Below are 22,417 nucleotides of genomic sequence, written 5' to 3' on the forward strand. Positions count from 1 at the left end.
CTGGCAAAGGAGAAGATGAAAACATTGTTTGAGTACCTTTATATAAATGAAGATGACTGAGAAAAAATCTAGTAGAATTCCTTACCTTAAAGTCCTAGAATCATGGAAGTGTTAGTAGAAAGGGACTTCTAGTATTTTTTCTAGTCCAATCCGTTACTGACAGAGTAGCTGATCTAGCTATGAAGTGATACCTTGAAAATGACAGTAACATTTGACAGATAAAAACCCGGTCATATTGTGAGGAACGTCATTTATCCTTATTCCAAGAAAAGGAAAGAAAAGTGCTTGAAAACAACAGTGATGAACTACACAGCAAACAATATCTTTTACTGCTGATTTACAGTTTAATGTCAGTCTACCATGTGATACAATCTCTAGATTGTAATCTTTAGACCAGTAGAAAATGGGAGGCACTGTGAAGTTTTTGTGCAGGAAAAAACAATAGAAATAGGTTTCTAAAAAGTGAAAAGTTGACAAATACTGGCAAAATAGATCTTCAAGTATGCTTTATTTGCAGGTGATTAAAAAGAATTTTTACGCAAAGAACTAGTCAATCTCATCCAATACATGATGCAACATGATTTAGTGCCTGATGCCAGACAGACTGGAAAATAGGAAAATAGGTAGATAGGACCAATGATGCAGTTTTTGATGAATCACTTGTGATTAAGTGTTCAACATTCATATAGTAAAAAGACATGATATATACGTATGTAGAATTATAAGCAGTTAATATTTTAACTATAAGCAGGAGATATTGTAAGAAAAACAAGGGGTGTAAAGGGACAGGGAAGTTACAGGCATCTTAGTAATATCAGAAACCATGGACATTTTTCTAAAGACATTAGCTTGTTCCTGCAAATCACTGCACTCTTGAGAATAGTATTTGCAATTTAAAACTTATCTAAAACATCACTAAAACACTAATTCCTTTTTTTTGGTTATTTTGTATTAAGAATCTTGCAAAGAACTGAAATACGGCATGACCAAGAAACATGAATTACCCACCATTTCAGAGACTTTTCATTCATCACATTTAAATACTAGGTGTCTGATTTCAGAAGGTCTCATGCAAAATCCACCTATAAAAAATCACCACGGAATATTTTCAAGAATAAAAAGCTAATGTTTTTTAAAGCTCTGACAGACATCCAGTTGTGAAGGTGAATTTTGAAACTAATGGTCCATGTTTTCCAAGGAACATTCAAAAATATAGTTGTACTTTCTGTAAATGCTCAGGTCTTATCTACTCTTTGCACAGAATATTTACCAAAGCTATAACTTTGGACAGTTAATGGAATAGATCACTGCTTAGAGTGGTGCCAGAGGTAACATCATTATCTTTCTCGAACTGGATAATGAGAATTAAATAATCACAAAACAAATTCCTATTATGAAATGACTTTTTTTTTCTCATGTACAATATATATATTCATTTATATTGAAAATAAGTCCAGTAATGTTATCATAGTGATGTACTGTAGTGGTCTTTCATAGTGTAAAAGCTGCCCTAATAATTTTTAACATGCAAAGCTTGGAAGAACCAGAAATTCACAGTAAGTAGTACAATTTGTATATGTATCTTCTGGCATCCTAAAGTTAACCAGAACACTCATTTTTCCTGTTTGACAAAAGCTGCAGTTCTGTATACTGTACATTCACAGTGGGATCCCAGCCCCCTGTACTACTTGCAAGAAGGATCAGGTTACCACTCTTCATCAGAGTAAACATTATAGTATTTAATATAATAATCTTGTGAACAGTTGTTCCTAGCTTGAAGTTCAGCAGTTCAGGACTTAATAAAATTCTCCTTTTCATCTCTCTGAAAGATTTCTTGCTAGCGCATTTTGTAGTCATTAGATACTGACATTTCACATAGCTGTCCTTTAAAATCCAAGTCTACTGTGAAATCCAGGTCACGCTGTAAAAAGATTTAAATGTAACATGTAAGTAAGACCGTAAGTTTAGTGTATGAATCCAGTTATCATCATTCAGGTTGAAAAGACCTGCAGATTCAGGAGATACCTACTGTGGTTTCTAACTTCTTTTGTTTTTAAATGTTGCTAACACTGAAAAAGCACAATGTAGGATGTATAATAGCATTCCCCACACAATCTATGCCTAGGGCATATTTGTGTATCCTTCTTAAGGCTGATTAAGTGTCCTTGTTACAACTGGGAGGCTTCTGAAATGCTGTGCTATCATGCACATTCTGTAGCATTTTTTAAGGATATCCCCCATTGAGATGCTTTTAATTTAGGGTTTTTGCACTAGGACTTATTCCAGAATAGATCTAGTAATCTTCCTATTGTAGGGAAGCCCTCAGGCATTATTTATCTTATAATTACATGATTTGGAAGTAGGCACTATGTAGCCCTACAAAACAAAGTTGTCTCTCTGCAAGCTTTTGAAAGGCTTCATGTTTCAGAACAAAACACTAACAAATCCTTTTGAACCAAGGTGCTCTCACTATCTTGTGATAACTATCAAGAACACATTAATTTTAGCACATAAATCTGCATTCAGGTGCTTACTGCTGTGCAAACAAATTTGAAATATTTTCTTCATTTCTCTCTCAAACGAAAATTGATACATTCATCACATAATAAAATGTTCCAGCTGCCCCCAAGGGCAACATCAAGTTGGGAAACAAACTGTTTTCCTCTACTTTCACACCAAGCGGGAGCTTCAGGAGTCAATGTTTTTGTTTCAGTGCCAAGTATATTTTGTGTGTATTTCATATTTATTTCTTCCTCTGTGCCAACACTACTATGAAAACCATATTCAATCTGTATTTGGTACAAAAGACGAGAGATAATGCAAAAAAAGGAGGCAATTTACTACAGTCAAGATTTGCTACAGTCAAGAAATGCAATATTTCAACGATTGCAACAACTGCATGGATGGATTATAACCAGGTTATTTTAATGGTTGTATGTTGTAATAGACAATGAAGAGATTCTGCTCAAGGTTTGTGACTGAAAATGATGCCACTGCTTCTCCCAGAAGCCATACTTCTCATGTCTTGCTCTTCTATACAGGCATGAGATATCCATCAGACCATGTCTCATAGTTCTTACAAGTTTAACGCAACACTGAATAACTGACATACTTGGTGAGGGATTCAGCCCATAGCAAAGAAATTAAGGAAGTTTTCACCAATCATCGTAGTGTGATATCCATCATGCTTTATCTTCAGTCTTATATAAAACATCAGTATTTTCTGTGGAAAGCCACGATTTTTAATCAACCATATAACTTAATTAGTGAGTTCAAACACATTTGATCAGTGAGTTAATACAGACATTCAGCTGAAAGCTGTTAATTTCCTAAAAGAGGGTTCTTGGTCACTGTATGGGAGATCTGGCTATAGATGTGGAACTGAAGTACTTACTCCTGATCATCCTGTGCTGTCAGAAGAGATCTTACCATGGATTTTAGTGACAGTATGAAGAGATCCTTCCCTACTTGTGTTACAAAATGTTAGCTAAGCTGACTGCACAGAGTAACTGACTTGGTGATGAATCATTTCTTCCTTCCCCCTTGCAGGCTGAGTTCTGTAACATTAGCACTGCATTACTATTGCTATCACCATTTTTGGTGAAGCTGTGGCCAAAGCTTTGACTAATAAACATGAGTTTATAACCTTTAGTGTGCTTGTTGTTATGCTTATGTGCATTTTATTTACTGCTTATTATAGTTTGTGATCAATAGAGTTGGAATTAGAATCAGTGATGCTGACTCACCACATTTTTTGCATTTGGTTTCATGGATATAGTCCCATAGATTTCTTCTCCTCGTCTCACAGTTAAATAGTCCTCTAAGTAGAAGACAGTTTGCTTCCAGTGAGTATAGGGAGCATCAGGTGCTAAAAAATATATATGGTATTATTGACAGAAATTTCTTCTTTGTATTACAAGTCAAATTAAGACTTGGAAACACTGAAAAAATGCCTTTTCTTCTCATAGAATGCTTTAACTTATATACTATATTAGCAAACATGGTTTACAACAACACAATTCTATTGACTGTCAGTGGGTTGCTTTCTGATTTTTACTGGAATATGTCAGATGTGAATCACACCCCACAAGAAGGATTCCACAAAGGGAGCATGATAGGCACTTTTTTATGCTTTCCTTTCAACCCACACACACTGAAGTTGTGGAAATCCTTACCACTAAACATTTTGAAAGTGAGATGTCAAAAAACAGTTACAAAAAACATGAAAGAAAGGTTCATCAAAAACTATTAATTGCAATGACACAGATGAAATATTTGATTTATGATCCCAGAACAGCAGATTTTATAGTTTTCAGCAGGATGCAGCTGGAGAAAGGGCACCTGCATTTTGACCTGGTTTTGGAATTTTGAAGTCACATGTTGTGGTAAATTTGCCAGAGATGGATACTGATGTAAATTAATTTCTAGTCTTGCTTAGCAGAATCACTTTGATGACCTTCTGCTATTTCAGGTGGTTTGGGTTTTTTTACTTATTTGTTTTCACTTTTGATTGAATTCAAATCTTTGAGCAGTGTCTAATGAACTTGCATTGGTTACTTCTTGTTCCTAGCATTTTTGCAGTTAAGAGCATCTAGGAACCTAAGAATAGATGTACAAGTTCAGAGATTTCCTGACCCAGCAAAAAAGCCTCTGATAAACTTATTTTTCTTCCATTGGTTTCCTCAGTCACTTTTTTGATGCAGACAGGAGCCCACTGTATTGAGTCATGCTAATAATATCTTAACACTGTTTAATAAAACAATTATTTCATTTTATTTCAACATCAATGTCTCAAAAATATTTGGCTTTAGAAATGGTTTGTGACTGTGAAAATAATGGACGTTTGGTGCTTTGTTTTGTTTTGTTTTTTTAAACTATCAGGACAGGAATTTGTAATAATTCTCTTCGTCCAAAATTCTAGAATCGGAAGACTGATATAAATAAATTTGTCAGAGACTGTGTTGGCAAACTGGTATCTCCCAAAGGAAAAGTATTTTACCAGAAAATTTCTGGCTATGTGTCTAGACAGTTTTAATGACTGTTAATCTCAATTGCTAAATGGAGATTTCTTCTTGCAGGAGTTCAGATCCAGAATATGTTTTCCATTTGGACATGCCTCTGTAAAATTTTGAACTTAGAACATGTTAGACCAAAATTAAATTTAAATTATATTTTAAATCAACTGCTATCTTGTACACACACATGTATATGTGTACAAGCCCTTATGCAGAGGACGCTAGCGGCGCAACCAGACCAGTCTTCTAGACAGTGACATCTATTCCTTCAGTTACAGAAGCCTAAAATGCCTTCTTATGGAGTAACTTGTTCCGCACCTACCTTGTCATGATGTGCTGAACAGGGACAGAGAACCACTTCCCTCAACCTCCTGTTTACATTCATACAAATACAGGTCAGGAAAATTGGCCAGATTTGCTGCAAAGGCCTACTGCTGACTCATACTCAGTTTGTGGCTCACCAGAATCGAAGAGTCTTTTCCAGCAAAGCTGATTTCTAGCTAGTTGGCTCAAGCAATAGCATAGACTTGTTTGGTCCCAGCTGGAGGACTTTGTATTTGGCTTTGCCGAACTTTATAAGGTTCTCATCAGGCCATTTTGAACCTGCATAGGTCTCTCTAAATAGCAGCCCTTTCTCTCCAGATTATGCTTCTCCCAATTTGGGATCACCAACAGATTTGTGGAGAGTGCACTCTATCCTATCATCCAGGTTGTTAAAAAGATGTGGAACAATATTGACCTCACTGTTGGTCACCTGCAGGATGCTACTAACTGGCCTCTGATTTGACTTTGCTGATTGACACATGTTGAGCCAATTTTTCACTCATATTATTAGTCACTTATCCAGTCTATATCTCACCCATACAGCTGTAAGGATGCTATGCAAGAGTGCATAAAAGGCCTTGCTAAAGTCAAGGTATACAACAGCCACGAATCTTCCCTCATCCACACATCTAGTTGTCTATAATGCAATCAGTTTGGTTAGGTATAATTGCCTTTGGTAAATCCATGCTTAGCTGTTCTCAATGACCTTCTTGTCCTTCATATAGCTGGAAATAGTTTCCAGGTGAATTTGTGTCATAAGCTTCCCAGGAACTGAGGTGAGATTGACTGGTTTGTAGTTCTATGGATCTTGCTTACTGCACTTCTTGAAGATGTGTGCGATAGCTGTGTTTTTCAAATCACAGATTCAAGAACCTTCCCCTGTCACAATGGCCTTTTAAAGGTATTAGAGGGTAGCCTTACAATAACATTGACAAGCACCCTCAGCACACTTGGATACCTCATGTCTGATCCTATGGACTTATTTAGGGTTCTGTAGCCCTGATGGTGTGCCTTGAGGCACAACTCATGTATTAGCAGTTTCATAATATAAAAAACCTTGTTCTCCAACGGCAACAAAGCACCTCTCCAATTATTTTAGATACTTTGAATAAAAATTAACCCTTCCATTTAAATAGTACTTGTCTTAGTGCAAGGAGAGGGGCACCACATGGGACTCAGAGGAAACACTGGACCAAGTACTGTGCTGAGAAGTCACAACCAATTGGTTCCCCAGGTTTTAGAGTGGTCTCTAGATCTGCTACAACTGGTGATGTGGCTGTAGCATCATTTGTATCAAAGACAGTTTTAGAAGAAGCCCTTGCCAAAAACACACAAAAAGCTTGAGTTACTGGAGTAAGATGTTCAGAAAATTGACAGTAAAGCAAATAAAAGCATTTGATAGGAGAAATGTAGCATTTGCCAAGTGACAGGAGACAGAGTTTGGAGACATAGGAAGCCTCTGTAAGCAAGCTTCCAAGGAGGCTGAGTCACCAGCAGCTCTAGTTACACAAAGAATGATGAGAAAGGGCAAGTCATCAAAGCTGAAAGCATCCTACAATATGAGTGTATAACTAAGCATTCAGAACCTCTGAAGTGGGAGCTAGAGATAGTTTAGAGAAGCTAGGTTTTCAAGTACTGCTGATGAACATCATTTTTGATAGAGGTTTAGCAATTTTGAAGAATGTGACTCATTTCCCCTTTATTTATGATGGGTAGGCACAAAATATCTTGTACATATATTTGCAAGTTGAGGTGGGTTTGAAAAAACCTCTCTGTAAGAAAAAATATGCCAAACTTGATATCTGCTCTAGGTTTTTGTCCAAATGTAGCCTCTTCTCACTAGTACTATTTAACCTCAATCCTTCCTCAAGTTCTTACTACTATACGCTAATGGAAGCTAAGCCCACCTGTGGTGGTGTTGCAGAACATCATCTGTTTAAGTCCCTGAGTGGGACCTCTTTATTCCATACACCGAAAAGGCAAGAAGAGTCAAGAAAGTCCTCATCCCAGCCACCTTTTGCTGTACTGATACTGGAGCAAGTTTATGTCTATGCTATTGTAGCTCCTTGCAATAACATAATGGATCCATTTCCTTGTCACTTTTGATGCTTATTCACTGGGATGTCTACAAGTCAAAAAAAAAGAATGGCTGGATTTGAGGGCCAGATTTGCTGATGGGACACATTTGACTGGAAAACAATCAAATATCATCATCTGTTCAATGGATGTTTCTTAAAACATGTATGTTCATATGCACACATAAAAGAGAAACACATTCCTTCGCAGATGAAGCCACGTTCTCAATGCTATAAAAGACCTTCAATGTAGTTCCTGCAATATAAGTAGACCTCCTTTAATAAGGTGGGTTTCCATTGCCATCACAACACAGTAACTACACCCTTGGTTCAAAGCTGTTTTTTACACAAAACTGAAGGTTTGAATATATCACTTTTTAGAAAGGATTAATGGGCTGCCTACTGCTGAAAAAAAAATCAGTCTTCTGTGAAAAAACAAATACCTAAAACCTAAAGTGTTTTCTACTTTAGATAATTTTGTTCAGCATGAACTCAGAAATATTAGCATTTCAGGGTTCCTCTGCAGTGCCTCATAGATTGTGCATATCTCCCTAGCCACACTTTGTTTCCCAGTACATACTGATGCCTATCATGGTGTGGGAAATACTGTAGTATAGAACATTTATAGAATGACCAGGGAAACATCGTTACTGACAAATATAAAAATATGAGGTACCAAATAACATCACTTGTATGGTTATACTTCTAGAATCAATTACAAATAGGTATTTTATCGAAGTATTTTGAGCTTTAAATCTCTTGTAAAGGGTTGAGAGCTCCTGTGAAGGGAGAAAAAAAGCGATTTCTAATCATATTTAACTTCCCTCAGGTCCCATTTACAACTGTTTGAGTTGTACTAACTACAACCATTCACAGAATCACAGAATGTTAGTTATTGGAAGGGTCCTCAAAAGATCATCTAGTCCAATTTCCCTGCTGGAGCAGGAACACCTAGAGGAGGTTACACAAGAAGGCATCCAGGCAGGTTTTGAATGTCTCCAGAGAAGGAGACTCCACAACGTTCCTGGGCAGCCTGTTCCAGTGCTCTGTTACCCTCACCATGAAGAAGTTTCTTCTCATACATAAGTGGAACCTCTTGTGTTCTAGTTTGCACCTTCTGCCCCTTGTCATATCATTGGTTGTCACTGAGAAGAGCCTGGCTCCACCCTCATGACACTCACCCTTTACATATTTATCAACATCAATGAGGTCACCCCTCAGTCTCCTCCAAGCTAAAGAGACCCAGCTCCCTCAGCCTTTCCTCCTAAGGGAGATGGTCCACTCCCTTAATCATCTTCGTTGCTCTAAGCTGGACTCTCTCCAGCAGTTTCCTGTCCTTCCTGAACTGAGGAGCCCAGAACTGGACACAATATTCCAGATGTGGTCTCACTAGGGCAGAGTAGAGGGGGAGGAGAACCTCTTGCAACCTGCTAACCACCCCAGGATGCTATTGGCCTTGTTGGCCAGAAGGGCACAGAGTTGGCTCATGATCATCCTGCTGTCTACCAGGACTCCAGGTCCCTTTCCCCTACACTGCTCTCCAATGGGTCCTTCCCCAACTTATACTGGAACCTGGGGTTGTTCCTGCCCAGGTGCAAGACTCTACACTTGCACTTGTTATATTTCATTAAATTGTTCACCACCCAACTCTCCAGCCTGTCCAGGTCTCAATGCTTGGCAGCACAGCCTTCTGGCATGTCAGTCACTCCTCCCAGTTTGGTGTCATCAGCAAATTTGCTGACAGTCACTCTACCCCCTTATCCACATTGTTGATGAATATATTGAATAGTACTGGTCCCAGTACCGACCCTTGAGGCACTCCACTAAATACAGACCTCCAACTAGACTCTGCCCCATTGACCACAACTCTCTGGCTTCTTTCCTTCAGCCAGTTCACAGTCCATCTCACTACCCGATTGTCCAGACCGCACTTCCACAGTTTAGCTGTGAGGATGCTATAGGAGACTGTGTCAAATGCTTTACTGAAATCAAGACAGACCACATTCACTGCTTTACCATCATCCATCCACCTTGTTATGTCCTCATAAAAGTCTACGAGGTTGGTGAAGCATGACTTCCCCTTGGTGAAGCCATGTTGACTGCCCCTAATGACCCTCTTATCCTTGATATGCCTTGAGATGGCACCAAGCATAAGTTGTTCTGTCACCTTTCAAGGGGTAGCGGTGAGGCTGACCGGTCTATAGCTACCCGGGTCCTCCTTCTTGCCCTTTTTGAAGACTGGATTGACATTTGCTCTCCTCCAATCCTCAGGCACCTCTCCCCTTTCCCATGACTTAGCAAAGATGATGGAGAGTGGCCTAGTATTGACGTCAGCCAGCTCCCTCAGCACCCATGGGTGCATTCCATCTGGATCCATGGATTTATGGATGTCTGGATTGTTTAATTGGTCCTTAACCCAGTTCTCATCAACCGAGGCAAATTCCTCCATTGTCCTGCCTTCCTCTGGGGCCTCAGGGGTATGGGGCTCCTCTGGACAGTCTCCGGCAGTGTAGAAAGAGACAAATAAGGCATTCAGTAACTCTGCCTTCTCTGTGTCTTCTGTCACCATGGCACACACCTCATTCATCAGTGGGCCTACATTGCCTCTAGTGTTAGTTTTATCTGCCATTTATTTGAAGAAGCGCTTTCTGTTGTCCTTGACCCCTGTCACCAGGTTTAATTATAAGGAGGCCTTAGCTTTCCTAGTTGCATCCCTGCACCATCTGACAACAGCTTTATATTCTTACCAGGTGGACGGCCCCTCCTTCCATGATCTGCAGACTCTCTTCTTCCACTTGAGTTTGCCAAGCAACTCCCTGTTTAACCAAGCAGGTCTCCTGCCTTCCTTCCTTGACTTCCTACCCATTGGAATGCTCTGATCCTAGGCTTGGAAGTAGCAGTCCTGAATGTTAACCAACCATCTTGGGCACCTTTACCTTCAAGTACCCTGTCCCAAGGTATTTCCTCTAGCAATTGCTTGAAAAGGCCAAGATTGGCCCTACTGAAGTCCAGGGTTGCAATTCTGCTTGGTATTCTGTTCCTGCCACATGAGATCCTGAACTTCATCATCTCATGGTCACTGCAGCCAAGGCAGCCCTCAACCTTTACCACTTCAGCCAGACCCTCCTTGTTAGTGAGAATGAGAACCAGCAGTGCTCCTCACCTAGTTGGCTCATCCACCATTTGCATCAGGAAGTTATCATCAATGCACTGGAGGAACCTCCTGGACTGTGGCTGGCTGGCTGAGTAGTCCTTCCAGCAAACATCAGGGTAGTTAAAATCCCCCACAACAACCAGAACCTGTGACTGCGAGGCCGCTCTGAGCTGCCTCTAAAAGGCCTCATCAAATTCCTCATCCTAATCTGGTGGCCTGTAATAGACACCCACAACAGTATCACCCCTGCCAGCCTGCCCCTTAATTCTCACCCACTGACTTTCAGCTTGCTCCTTATCTGCCCCTGGACAGTACTTAATACATTGTAGTTGCTCTCTCACACAAAGAACAACTCCACCACCTCACCTGGCTGGCCTGTCTTTCCTGAGAAGGACATAGCCATCCATGACCACATTACAGTCATGTGAGCTGTCCCACCATGTCTCTGTAATTGCCACCAGATCATAATCTCCTGACCAAACACAGGTTTCTAACTCCTCCTGCTTATTCCACATGCTGTGTGCTTTGGCGTACAGGCATTTCAGGGAATTAGCTGAGCACACGGGTTTCACCCTAGGGGGATGGGAGGCCTCCCAGTCTTTATCAATTCTAGAGTGCTGTTCCACTGGTGCAGGCCCAGTTACAACCCCATCCCCCTTCAAATCTAGTTAAAAGCTCTCCAAATGAGCCCTGCTAATTCCTGTCCCAGCATCCTTTTGCCCTTGTGAGATAAACCTTTCCCATGTATCACTGTTTGGACTGTAATCTTATAAAACTAGCCATTATCAAAGAACCCAAAGCCCCGCCTGTAGCACCAGTCTCGTAGCCAAGCAATTTATGGACTGGACCCTTCTATTCTGTCCCACATCATCACCCAAAAATTGAAGGAGGGAAGAGAAGATGACTTGCACCCCAGACTCTTTCACCAACTGTTCCAGGGCCTTGAAGTCTTTCTTCATTCTCCTCAGACTACTGGATGCAACTTCCTCCCCACGTGTCTAGAATATCAGTAATGGGTGGTAGTTTGTCGAGTGCACCAGGTTGGGGAGTGCCCTGGTGATATCCCTGATCCAGGCTCCAGGCAGACTGCACACTTCACTATGATGAGGATCAACTCTGCATATTGGACCCTCTGTCCCTCTCAGAAGAGAATTGCCTACTACAATTCCCCTTCTTTCTTTCTTATTGGAGGGAGTCTTGAGGTGTGGTGTCAATTGCCTCTTCCTATGTGACCTCATAGGTGGGCCTTCCACCACATCCTCACCTACCTCTCCTTCGAGATCCAGGGCCTCAAAACTATTATGGAGGGGCACCTGGGGAAGCAAGGCAGGTAGGGAGAGGGCTTGCCCATGATGCTGAACTGGGACTTGCTTCCAACCCTCCTCATTTTTTTGGTCCCCTACCTCTGCCTGACAGCAACAGCGCAGGGGCTGTCTCAGGTCTCCCCCCTCAGCCTGACAGGGCGGGGGGTCCATCACCTTTTGAGGGGTATCTCCCTGGGACCTTTCTGGCTGGCACGCCAGGGAGTTACTCCACCAGCCAATCTCCTTCTCACACTCTCTGATGGTTCCCATTGTGAAAGCCTGCCTCTGTTTTCACAGAATTCCTTAAGCAGTTGTCCTTTCCCCACCCAACTTACCTCCCCCAAAGTGACAATAATTTTTATCACTGAAATTCGAACCTTATGGTACAGTAAACCTTCCTGTACCAATTGACTAGATAACAGTCAAAATGCAAGTAAAAGAAATACAGATTACCTGTAGAAAATCCCATTTTCTTGTGGCACTTTGTAAATTCAATATTAAAATAGGTGACCAAGGCATGAATGTAATCATTACGCTGAATTTGAAGGCAGAATGCAGAAGTAAATGCCAGTTCCTCAGTCTTCACTGTATAAATATCTACTTCCTGTTTTGGTGAGAAAGAAAAAAGACATTTAAATGCAGATGTCTGTGACTCTAAAGTAAATGTTAAGTAATGGACTTAAGCATTTCATTTAATGATCAGCAACAAAGACAACTGGCAGCCCTTTAACAATGTAAGAAATCAATGGTACACTAGAATATACCAAATCATCAGCAAATGATACAGTTATCTGACTAAGTTGAAGAAGTGTGATATGAGGCCACTCACAGAAGAGCATGTGTCATTGAGGACAGCAGGAAGAGGCTGCAGGAGCTGGAGCAAATACAGGTAAAAACACGCTTTGACATTTTTCCTCATGGTGACAGTCCCTGATAATGAAAGGTCTTAGAACTGGGACCTATATCTCCATTTCAACACCTATTATGCCCATATTCATCAGAGTTAGGTTTTCAATAAAAATCAACCTCTGATTTGTTTGAGCACCTCTGGAAGGGAATGTGGTTTGACTGTGCCAAGGAGTGAAAATATGTGAGGGATGGCAGAGGCCTGCTTTTTGCTGATAATGCTTTTTAGTCCTGTGTCAGATAACCACTTCCAAATACTAAGCGCAGTGATCTTAATCTTGGACAGAAGCAAATAATGTAAATCATACTATGGCTTGATTGCAGTAGTTGGGAGCAGTGATGTAGTCTCCAAGATTGCTTATTTCCATCAATATTTAAATCCCACTGTTCAAGGCTTAAACTGATTTTTTTTAGATGGATCTGGTTTTCCCTGCTAGGTATTGCTTTTATCTGGGTTGTTTCCAAAACTTGTTGTCATGATAGGGAGGATAGTAAGTCTGAAATACTATTAAATGTATTATAATGCTATGGGAAATGTTTTCTGTCAGTGCACCTTCTCATATCCTCCTGAGTGTATCTGCCTTCACTGTCCTTATTGTCCTTATCAGGGCAAAATACTTTTCTCTCTGTTATTCAGAAAGTCAATATTAACAACGAAACTGCTCATGCATGCAGAGAAATAGGAGCTTTGTAGGGAGAAATCCAAGTTTCTTCTGTGCCCCCAACATAAGCCAGGAATCATCTCACTGACCTCACTAACATTACTTCAGATTCACCCTGCAAACATGGAGAGTAGAATCTAGAATGTCCTTTAGAAGAAGGCTCTTTTAGCCTCTTTAGGGCACAATAGAGCACTCTTTAAGCAATTGTATTCTATAATCTAAGAGAAGTCTAGAAAAATATACATCAAAAGACGTAGCCATATTTCAGTTACTGAGATCTTTGCATGGACCACATATGTGTTTCTGAGACTTAGCAAACTTATGGTGAAATGGGTCACTTGGGTCACAACAACCCCATGCAGAGCTACAGGCTTGGGGAAAAGTGGCTGGGAAGCTGCCTAGGGGAAAAGGATCTGGGGGTGTTGGTAGACAGCCAGCTGAGTAAGAGCCAGCAGTGTGCCCAGGTGGCCAAAAAGGCAAGCAGCATCCTGGCTTGTATCAGGAATAGTGTGGCCAGCAGGACTAGAGAAGTGATTGTGCCACTGTACTTGGCACTGGTGAGGCCCCACCTTGAATACTGTGTTCAGGTTTGGGCCCCTCATCATAAGAAAGACATTGAGCTGCTGGAGAGAGTTCAGAGGAGGGTGACGAAGCTGGCAAAGGGTCTGGAGCATGAGTTGTATGAGGAGCAGCTGAGGGAACTGAGGTTGTTTAGCCTGGAAGAAAGGAGGCTGAGGGGAGACCTTCTTACTGTCTACAATTGCCTGAAAGGAGGTTGTAGCACAGGGGGTGTTGGTAGCAAGTGATAGGACAAGAGGAAATGGCCTCAAGTTGCACCAGGGGAGGCTTAGATTGGATATTAGGAAAAAATTCTTCATGGAAAGGGTTGTCAGGCATTGGAACAGGCTGCCCAGGGAAGTGGTGAAGTCACCATCCCTGGAGGTGTTTTAAAAGGCATTTAGATGAGGTTCTTAGGGACATGGTTTAGTTCTAGAGTTAGGCTATGGTTGGACTCAATGATCCTGAAGGTCTCTTCCAACTGAAATGATTCTATGATTCTATGAATTAAGCAAGCCATAGTTTTGGCCTGTCTGATTAGCAATATTGTTCAAGAATAACTTAACCATGATGAAAAATATTCTACTACATTGCAATGGCACCCTGAGTCACTAGCGCTTAAATGTGATGCATACTTCTAAGTGATCATTTAAAGCTGGAACAGCATATTCTATTTTTCCCCTACAAAAGAAGAAGAAAAAAGCATACTAGGAATAAGAATTTTGGAAGTCTACTGGCAGACTTTCATAGTAGCCTGCAAAATTTGCTTTAACAAGCTAGACTGTACGGGTGGGTGATAGCTGCAAATTTCTGTAATTTTTGGTGATTTTTTAGTGGTGTTGCACTAGGCAAATTGTGAATTAATTCCAATGATGAGGCACACAAAATGTATCTAGCTCTGTCTCTCTGAACTGTTTTGGCTCTGCAGGGTAAAGTGGAATCAAAAGCAGAGAAGTTACTGGAAATGTCTCAGAAATATTGAACAGATGTGTTGGATAAAGTGGTGGTCACTTTTGCAGTAATTGTTTTAAGGACAGAAACATACTTCTTTTACTATGAAAGATGAGACAAATATGGGGAGTTATATTAATTTAGTTTTGAAACTACCTTGATCCTGTTTTGGTGATCTCTTTGAATCATATTGTCGCTACTATATGGTCTTAGATTTGTCATTTAACACCAGCCAGCAACTAGAACCATGCAGCTGCTTGCTCACCCCCCTGATTCCCACAAAGTGGGATGGGGGAGAGAATCAGAAAGGGAAAAAAACCCCAACTTGCTGGTTGAGATCAGAACATTTTAATGGGACATCAAAGGAAGAGAAAATAGTAATAGTAGTAGTAGTAATAATAATAATAATAATAATAGAATATACAAAACAATTGATGCACAATGCAATTGCTCACCACCCATGGCACTGATAACCCATTCATGCCTGAGCAACAGGATTAGGTTATTTGCCTCTGGCCAACTCCAGTTTGTATACTGAGCATGATGTCATATGGTAAGGAATACCCCTTTGGCCAGATTGGACTGTCTGTCCTGGCTTTGCTCCCTCACAGCTTCTTGTGCATCTGGTAGAGCATGGGAAGCCAAAAAAATTCTTGACTACTTGACAATAACCAAAACACCAGTGTTGTATCAACATTCTTCTCATACTAAATCCAAAACACAGCTACTAGAAAGAAAATAAACTCTATCCTAGCCAAAACCAGGAAAGTATCCACACCTTACTCCATACCATTTACATCATGCTCAGTTCTCACACTATCCAATATATTCTCATTATCCAGTATTACCCTTCCCATCCTTTGATACAATACACATATATCACTCCCTTGGTCTATGGATCACTTCCATGCAACGTCTGTAAAATGTCCATTGAATTAATTTAGTCCATGACTTTGGGCTCCATCTGTGGTAGGGTCACTCAGGACAGGAGAGGTGGTGCGTTTCGTGGGGTTACTGGGCACCAAAGTGATCATAGGTAAGGTCACTGCTGCATCCAAAGCCTGTAGCTGTTGTATCTGGTGCAGTCCATGGCCATGGCTGTGGTTGAAGATGTTGATCTCAAGGAAGTTGCTGGGCATTAGTTGCTGAAGCCAGTTCTGGTTCCATCATCACTGCACTTTACTCTGTTTCATCAAAGTTCATTCTTCATTAATCTGTGTGATTCTTTCTATAATACTACTGATACAGCATATAGCAACCATAGTAGAGATAACATACAGTATTATGAAGCAATTATGGCATCATACAATTCAAATCATCGGCTGTTCTCACCTAGAATCAAATCCTCTTGATGTACACTTTAGACTTGCCCAACTTTTTGCATTACCCACCAAGTGCATCCAGGTCCTTGAGCAAAAGCAATCCCATGGATGGGTTTGCCTTTGCCCAAGGCAAGAGTAACCCAGACCATCTTGTCTAACATATTCTTTATGTGCACTACAAAGACTTCATCCCCTTCTACAGTATGTGAAACTTTTGATTAGACAGGGCCTATATCTCCTAGTGTTGGCTAAGAATGTGGCTTTTGCTAAACGTGTATTGCAATGTTTGATGGTCCCACCACCCATTGCTATGAGTGTATCTTTTAACAGTCCATTGTACTGTTCGATTTTCCTGGAGGCTGGTGCGTGAAAGGGTATGTGATATACTCACTCAGTGCAATGGTCTTTAGCCCAGGTGTCTATGAGGTTGTTCCAGAAATGAGTTCCGTTGTTTGACTAATTTCTTTCTGGGGTATCATTTCGCCATAGGACTTGCTTTTCAAGGCCCAGGATAGTATTCTGGGGGCATGTGGCACAGGGCATGGGATATGTTTCCAGCTATCCGATGGTTGCTTCCACCACTGTAAGCACATAGCACTTGTCATGTTGGGTTTGGAGGAGGGTAATATAATAAATCTTCCAGGCCTCCCCATATTTATATTTTAGCCATCATCCTCCATACCACAGAGGTTTTAACCACTTGGCTTGTTTGATTGCAATGCATAATTCAAATTAATGGATAACTTGTGCAATAGTGTCCATCCCTCGCTCATGAACCCATCTCTGTGTCGCATCCGTTCCTTGATGGGCCCACCAAGCTATGAATAAGTTACTCTTTTGTTGCCAGTCTTTATCTACCTGAGCCCCTTCAGTCTCAGCAGCCTGATCCACCTGTTGGTTGCTGTGTTGTTCTTCAGTGGTTGGACTCAGGTAGGTGATCATCTGCGTGGTGTACTTCTAAAACCAAGTTCTCTATCTGAGCAGCAATATTTTGCTATAATTCAGCAGTCCAAATGGATCTACCTCTGTGTTGCCAACTGATCTGCTTTCATTGATCTAGCCACCACCACAGAGCATTTGCCACCATCCATGAATCAGCACAAAGTACTGGCCATTTTTCTTGTTGAGCAATATCTAAAGCAGATGGATGGCTTTCACCCCTCCAGACTGACTCTATTCACCCTCTCCTTCAGCAGCTTCTGCAATTTGTCATACAGAACTCCATACAGCCACTTTCCACCTCTGGTGCTTTCCTACAATAAGACAGGGCCCATCAGTGAACAAGGCATATCACTTCACATTCTCTGGTAGTTTATTATTTAGTGAGGCCTCTTCAGCGAGCGTAACCTCTTCTTCTGGTGATATTCTGAAATCTTTGCCTTCTGGCCAGTCCATGATCACTTCCAAGACTACTGAGTGATTTGGGTTTCCCGTTCAAGCCCATTGTGTGATATGTATCACCCACTTACTCCCTCTAGCATCAGTTGCATGATGAGTAGACAAGACCTTCCCTTTGAATACCAAGTACAGCACCAGCAGTTAGGGTGCCACGAGGAGCTGTGCTTCAGTACCGATCACTACTCAAGCAGTTCAAATCCCTTCAAATGCTGCCAAATCTCATTTTCAGTTGGAATATAATTGGACTCATATCCTCTGTATCCCCGGCTCCAAAATCCTAGGGGTTGACCTCAAGTCTCCCCTAGTGCTTTCTGCCAGAGACTCCTGGTAGGGCCATTCTCCCCAGCTGCAATGTAAAGCACATTTATAACAACTTGTCTTGACTGGACTGGCCCAAGGGCTACTGCATGAACAATCCCCTGTTTAATTTGTTCAAAGGCTTGTCTTTGTTCAGGGCCCAATTTAAAATAATTCTTCTCGGTCACTCAGTAGAGAAAGTTTACAATCAGACTGTAATTTAGAATGTGCATTCTCCAAAAACACACAATGCCTGAGAAAGCTTGTGTTTCCTTTTTACTAGTTGATAGAGACATAGCTGCTATTTTATCATATCCATTGGGATATGACAATGTCTGTCTTGCCATTTTATTCCTAAAAACTGGATCTCCTGTGCATGTCCCTTGACATTACTTTGTTTTATGGCAAAAACAGTTTCAGAAGGATTTGGACTATTTTCTTCTCTTTCTCAAAAACTTTTGCTGTATTGCCCCACAAGAGAAGGGTCCTCTGAGAGACCAGGCAAAGTAGACAGCTGTTTAATCTCCTCTGTCTGCACAGCAGCTATACCAAAATTCCACCAATATGTTTTTGGATCCTTGAAATACCCCCTCCTGAGGTAGTCTATGGCAAGGATGCATGGAGCCTCTGGGTCAGTCACAATGGGGAGCTTTTGCCAGTCCTTCCCAGTTAGGCTCACTTCAGCCTCCAATATAGTTAGCTGCTGGGATCTCCCTGTCACTCCAGAAATACAGATGGGTTCTGCCTCTCTATAGCTTGATGGCATTAGGGTATACTGTGCACTTCTGTCTACTAGGGACTTACACTCCTGTGGGTCTGATGTGCCAAGCCATTGAATCCACATAGTCCAATAAACCCAGCTGTCCCTTTCCTTGACCTGGCTGTATGTAAGGCTCCTCTAGTCCTGATCATAGTCTTCATTACTGCTGAATGGTTTTGTGTGGCATGCATGGGTTCAAATTTCATCCTTGTTACTCACTTTTTGTGAATATGAATCAGAAGTTTCTTCCATACCATCAGAAGTGAGATCAGCCCTTCTCACTCAAGGAAGTTGCTTCTACTCTGCTGAGGAACAGCCCACTGGAGACTGGAGCAGCAATTTTCCTGAAAGAACCTTTATTTGTGATTGTTTTTCCTTGCATGTCATGTACTGGTGCCTCTAGGGTCAAAGTCCCTAGGTCCTTCTTCCTCATATTCTGCCTGTGGTCAGGCAACTAAAACCACAGGTGTCCCGTAGTGTGTACCCTCTATATCCTCTCTCCTGAGCAAAAAAATCCTTAGTAGTGGAGTCCATACAGGTGAGGAGTAGGACATACCCTCTTTGAATTGCTGGAACTCCTAGGACAGTTTCTCGGCTATCATGTCCTGTAGTTTATCCACAGCTGATATGAGGTAGTAAGAGAGATTTCCTTTGTACTGCCAGAGTTGGCCAACCACATCATCCACCACTGGTGCCGCTCCATCTCTCCAGGTCAGTACTGCCAAAGAGTTGACATACAATGATAGTGTGTTCAGCCTTCAGCCACATGGGTTGTTTGCACTGGGCTTCATCTGGATCTTTGGACAACTGCGTGTTGTCTAGATCACTATAAATTACTTCCAATATGGCTATTTCCCTCAGGTACTGGATACCTCTCTCCACATTAATCCACTTGCCTGGGTTACACATCTCACTTGAAGGGATACCTTTCGTTTATGCCTGATATGAGTCACCTCCAGAGACTGAGGGCTTGTGTCCCTTTTCCAACCGCTTTGTCAATACCTCCTTTCCTAGAAAGGGGTCCCAGCTGCTTCCTTCCTTACCCTCTCATTCCAGGCTATTGGGCCTATTATCCCAGCATTGGAGCAGCCAGATGACATTGTGCTTACCTGGACAATGGCAAAAGTCTTTTTGCATATCTCACAGCTCACCCATGGATAGTGATCAGGTGGTTACCATCTTGCTTTCTTCCTCCTCCTCTTCTTGTGATGGCCCTGCTTTTTCATCTTCCCTTACTAAACAAGCTGACTTTTGCTTCCAGGCTTTCTTCTCTTGCATAGGGGTGACTGATACTGGTACAGATTGGTCCTCTGGCTCATCTGCAGTGCCTGTCACTGGGTTCTGAGTGACTGCAGCACCTGTCACTGAAGACCGAGTAGCAGCAGGTGCCTGTCACAGGGTTTGGAGTAACTGCCACGCTTGTCACATTGTAAGAGACACTCTCTTCCCTTTGAGGGTACTGAAGAGTGTTAAACAGGGCTCAGTAGTTATGGGCCAGGCCCCAGCACATTGCGGTGATTTGTGTCTCTCTGGAATTGCCAGGATGACAGCATACATCTTCTAAGTGTCCTACTAGTATTTCAGGAGTCTGAACTTGTTAATGGGTGAAGTTCCGAAACACTGGAGGTGCCCACCATCCTAGGCATTTGCCCATGCTATTCCATACACCCTGCAACTCATAAATATCCAGCCCTAGGGCAGATCTCTGGATGACACTCTTAAACTCCATGCTAACCTCAGACAAAACTGAGACAATATTCCAAAGAGATACCAATAGAAGTATTTTAACTACCCAAGGATGTTCAAGGTACTGACAAGTTATTGTACTGAAGGAGGAAACATCATAGAATAAGGTAGCAAAAGTGCCATTCTGTATTTCCTTCATAAAAAGCATTTCAGAGGAAGAAGTATAATTACTACTTGTCTCCACAAGTCAGTATCTGAAGTACAGTAGTGGCTTCAGTACAAAGTTCAAATACCAGGTTAAGCTCAAGGTCAATGTTCTAATAACCCAGGCAAAATGTCACTAATCATTGCAGAGCACAGCAAGCTGCAAAACCCAACACCGATCTTTAACATCTACCACAAAAACAAGAGCATAGTGCAGATCAAATAAACTAATATAGAGAACAGATGAATAAATATAATGACCCACAACTGTTAACAGATATAAACCTCTTAGTTTGTTCTAGTTAATGTTATTATCTCAAACCCTTCTTGTCCCACATTGGGTGTCAAAAAGGACTATGGGAGTTTAACCCCAGGCAGCAACTAGGACCATGTAGCTCACCCCCTGCAAAGTGGGATGGGGGAGAGAATCAGAAAGGGAAAAAAAAACTTGTGAGTTGAAATCAGAACAGTACAGAACAGGACAGCAAAGGAAGAGAAAATAGTAATAAAAATAATAATGATAGAATATACAAAACAAGTGGTGCACAATGCAATTGCTCACCACATGTGGCACCGATAACCCATTCATTCCTGAGCAGCAATATTTGCCCCCCGACTGGCTCCAGTTTATATACTGAGCATGACATTATATGGTAAGGAATACCGCTTTGGCCAGCTTGAACTGTCTGTCCTGGCTTTGCTCCCTCACAGCTTCTTGTACATCTGGTAGAGCATGGGAAGCCAAAAAAGTTCTTGACTACCTGGCTATAACCAAAACACCAGTGTTGTATCAACATTCTTCTCATACTAAATCCAAAACACAGCTACTAGAAAGAAAATTAACACTATGACAGCTGAAACCAGAACAATATTATATGCCACCGCTCATTGAATGTTAATTTCAACTAACTGCACAGTGAACAAATACTGTCTTTGTATAAAATAAGTGGAAAAGTAATGATTTACCAGATTTCCTTCAGATTTCAAAAACAGTAACAAAATGGGCATAGTTAAGCAGGGATTTGATCAAAATACAGCTCTTAATTATAACAAAAATATAAAATGTTTTAGGTTGAGCAACAATAAAAGTGTCAGGATTATCAGCTAAATCAGGAGGTTGAGAGACTGTGGTTGACACTGCACAAAAGACAGTGAAGAAAGATGCATGAGACATCCCATGCTACGCATCCCTGTTGCAGAGGGGCAGATAGGGTCCAGTTTTTACATTCACTGCATAAAGAATAGTTCTTAGGCTGTCTTGTGGCATGAATTGCTTTAGGACTGAGCAAATGATGGATAGAAGATAATTTAGATTTACAGGGACGGTGACAGTGAGGTTGAGATGTGCTGTTGCCTGCTACTATGTATTTCTTGTTTGAATGGTATCATGCTAGCTGAAGATAACCTAACTAATGAGAGAAACAGCCCTGAATCAGGTTTGCTGATGGTAAAAATGTTGAGTTGTTGCTTGACTCTTTACCTCAAGTGAATCATAATTAAGGTTGCCTCTAAAGTGCCACTGCACTTCTTTTCTGATCCCCTTCCCAGCTAGTCAGCTTACTTGGCTAGGATTATGTGAGCATGGAGATAAATGAAAGATTAAAATCTCAGTGAATGTCTGACTTTGGTGGGGTCTTTTATTTGATTGTTTGGTTGGTTTTGAATTTGGGGTTGGTGTTTTTCCCTCCTTCCTCTCTCCCATTGCACTAGCTGTCTTGTTTTGGACAAAGAGGGAAATGGTCACCCTAACATGCTGTGATGGAGAAGGCAGTGTTAATCAGACTAGGTAAAACTACTACAC

At 41.4% G+C, this 22,417-nt stretch overlaps 1 protein-coding gene across 11 annotated transcripts in view; it reads right to left on the reverse strand.

Annotated features, from left to right (window-relative positions):
• Window positions 1-488: 488 nt before the first annotated feature.
• The window catches only part of PRMT8 (protein arginine methyltransferase 8), a 91,650-nt gene continuing 69,721 nt past the window's right edge, over window positions 489-22,417 (reverse strand). For 7 of the 11 annotated variants that reach the window (XM_071815112.1, XM_071815100.1, XM_065861303.2 and 4 more), the window contains 3 exons: window positions 12,326-12,476; window positions 3,747-3,868; window positions 489-1,921 (listed from right to left, as the gene is read on the reverse strand). In XM_071815112.1, coding sequence (XP_071671213.1) covers window positions 1,838-1,921; window positions 3,747-3,868; window positions 12,326-12,476 — 357 coding nt within the window. In that variant the 3' untranslated portion in view covers window positions 489-1,837. Of the gene's footprint in view, window positions 1,922-3,746; window positions 3,869-12,325; window positions 12,477-15,278; window positions 21,378-22,417 lie in introns of those variants that run through there. The other 4 variants (XR_011741485.1, XR_011741481.1, XM_071815117.1 and 1 more) reach the window with 4 other exon arrangements.

This window comes from Patagioenas fasciata, chromosome 1 (genome assembly GCF_037038585.1).
Source record: "Patagioenas fasciata isolate bPatFas1 chromosome 1, bPatFas1.hap1, whole genome shotgun sequence".
Taxonomy (NCBI): Eukaryota; Metazoa; Chordata; class Aves; order Columbiformes; family Columbidae; genus Patagioenas; species Patagioenas fasciata.